Source organism: Phoca vitulina, unplaced genomic scaffold, assembly GCF_004348235.1.
Source record: "Phoca vitulina isolate PV1807 unplaced genomic scaffold, GSC_HSeal_1.0 scaffold146, whole genome shotgun sequence".
Taxonomy (NCBI): Eukaryota; Metazoa; Chordata; class Mammalia; order Carnivora; family Phocidae; genus Phoca; species Phoca vitulina.
This window is the reverse complement of record NW_022589849.1, coordinates 26,353-29,384: the sequence shown is the minus strand read 5'-3', so window position 1 is coordinate 29,384 and position 3,032 is coordinate 26,353. Positions and strand designations below refer to the sequence as shown.

The 3,032-nt window shown below is 45.8% G+C and overlaps 1 gene segment (V, D, J or C); it reads right to left on the bottom strand.

The window, feature by feature from the left end:
* Positions 1-1,795: 1,795 nt before the first annotated feature.
* Positions 1,796-2,314, bottom strand: LOC116628943. The segment is given in 2 exon segments: positions 1,796-2,157; positions 2,269-2,314. Coding segments are annotated over 2 exon segments (408 nt in total).
* Between the last annotated feature and the right edge of the window lie 718 nt (positions 2,315-3,032).

Here is a 3,032-nt window from a genome sequence, read left to right as displayed (position 1 = left end):
TTTAAAAATATCTATGCTACTCAGAGCAATCTACTCTTTCAACGCCATCCCTATTAAAATACCGTTGGCATTTTCCAAAGAGTTGGAACAAAAAATTCTAAAATTTGTATGGAACCAGAAAAGACCCCGGTTCACCAAGTGAATGTTGAAAAAGAAAAACAAAGCTGGGGACATCATGTTGCCTGATTTCATGCTATTTGACAAAGCTGTGATCACCAAGACAGTATGGTATTGGCACAAAAACAGACACATAGATCAATGGAACAGAATAGAGAGCCCAGAAATGGACCCTCAACTCTATGGTCAACTAATCTTCGACAAAGCAAGGGAAAAAATATCCAATGGAAAAAAGACGGTCTCTTCAATAAATGGTGCTGGGAAAATTGGACAGCTATATACAGAAGAATGAAACTTGACCATTCTCTTACACCACACACAAAAATAGACTCAAAATGGATGAAAGACCTCAATGTGAGACAGGAATCCTTCAGAATCCTAGAGGAGAACATAGGCAGTAACCTCTTCAACACTGACCGCAGCAACTTTTGCCAAGATACACCTCTAAAGGCAAGGGAAACAAAAGCAAAAATGAACTTTTGGGACTTCTCAAGATAAAAAAGCTTCTGCACAGCAAAAGAAACAGTCAACAAAACTAAGAGGCAAACCACAGAATGGGAGAAGATATTTACAAATGACATTACAGATAAAGGGCTGGTATACATGATCTATAACATCTTCTCAAACTAAACACCCAAAAAACAAATAATCCAGTCAAGAAATGGGCAGAAGATTTGAACAGACACTTATCCAAAGAAAACATACAAATGGCTAAGAGATACATGAAAAAATGCTCAACATCACTAGCCATCAGGTAAATACAAATCAAAACCACAATGAGATACCACCTTCCACCAGTTAGAATGGCAAAAATTAACAAGGCAGGAAACCACAGATATTGGGGTGGATGCAGAGAAAATGGAATCCTCCTACACTGTTGGTGTGAATGCAAGCTGGTACAGCCATTCTGGAAACCAGTATGGAGTTTCCTCAAAAAGGTAAAAATAGAGCTACCCTACAACCCAGCAATTGCACTACTAGGTATTTACCCCAATGATACAGATGTAGTGAAAGAAAGGGGCACATGCACCCCAATGTTTATAGCAGCAATGTCCACAATAGCCAAACTGTAGAAGGAGCTGAGATGCCCTTCAACAGATGAATGAATAAAGAAGATGGGGTGTATATATACACAATGGAATATTATTCAGCCATCAGAAAGGATAAATACGTAACATTTGCATCAATATGGATGGAACTGGAGGGGATTATGCTAAGTAAAATAAGTCAAGCAGAGAAAGACAATTATCATATGGTTTCACTCATATGTGGAACATAAGGAATAGCATGGAGGATCCACAGGTAAAGAGAGGAAAAACTGAATGGAAAGAAATCAGAGAGGGAGACAAACCATGAGAGACTCTGGACTCTGGGAAAAAAACGGAGGGTAAAAGAAGGAGGGGGGTGGGGGGGTGGGGTAACTGGGTGGTGTGTATTAAGGAAGGCAGGTGTTGTGATGAGCACTGGGTGTTATACACAACTAATGTATCGTTCAACACTACATCAAAAACGAATGATATACTATATGTTGGCTAACTGCACATAATAAAAAAAAGAGAATGGGGACAGATTTTGTAGACAAAGTTCCCTAGAGTGTGTCTCAGACTCCAGCTTGTACCAAGCAACCAAAGGAACCAGCTGACCCCCAAGGAGTAGGGCTGCATAGGAAACCCCATCGTCAAGGGGACAGCAGATTTTCTCTCACTTCCCCACAGGCACAGAGCACTGTGTGAGCATCGAAGCTGAGATCATAGGACTGGCAGTAATAATCACCCTCATCCTCAGCCTGGAGTCCAGTGATGGTCAGGGAGGCTGAGCTGCCTGACTTGGAACTAGAGAATCGGTTGGGGACCCCAGAGTTTCTGTTATCATCATCATAGTTGAGGATTTTGGGTGCCTTTCCTGGGAGTTGTTGGTACCAGCTCACATAGTTATCAATTTCAATGTTTTCAGGGATTCCTTTGCAGGAGATGGTGACACTCTGGCCTAGGGCCCCAGAAACTGAGGGCGGCTGAATCATCACATACTGGGCCCGGGACCCTGGAAGGGGGAGAGAGAGACCGCATGGTGCTGGGGTCTGGAGATAAGAGGAGGAAGCAGGGTCCCATGTGTCCTCCCAGGGCCACTTCTCCTATCCCCACATCCAGTCACCTGTGCAGTGAGTGAGGAGGGTGAGGAGGAGAGGTAACCAGGCCATGGTGGAGACCATCATTGATCCTGCTTTCTGTGGGTCACAGCTGAGCAGAGCCTCCCCTCATCTCTTCCTTCCCCTCTTCATCCTCTGAGAGAGGGAGGGCCCAAACATGCAAATGAGACCCCAACTTTCTGACACTTCATTGGACCTGGGTCAAGTCCTTCTGTCTGATGATGTAGGGGGATGGGCAGGGGAAGGGCTGTGTGGGGCCAGGTGGTAAGGTGGTCACAGCTCTGAGGCCTGAGCAGAGGGCAAAGCAGTGTCCGGTGGCAGGTCCCAGCTATGATCACCCCTGACCTCTCAGAAACTGGCCCTGATTGCCCCCCCGGTGTCAGATCCAGACATACCTTTGTGTGAAATGGTGACCAGAGCCCATCAAACACGACTCCTGCCTCCCCACTGCTCTGATCTCTTTCCCCTGCATTTGGGCCCAGCCATGTGTCCCCTTATGTGGCCTCCCATTACATCAGGACAGACTTTATGCTCTACTCAGATTATTCAGGGTGAGTCTGTCCACAGCTCCCTTGGTAGTTCCTGGGTCAGGACTGAGATGGTGTCTCTACACAAACTCCTCTAGATCAGGATCGAGTCCAGAACAGTGACAGGACCCCAGGGACACATGGTCCCTTCTGTCAGGATGCTGTGTCTTCCCTCTTGTGTGAGTCCTCCCTGGTTTCCAAGCTCTCCTTCCTCTAAGATCCCCATAGCACTGAGGAGACAG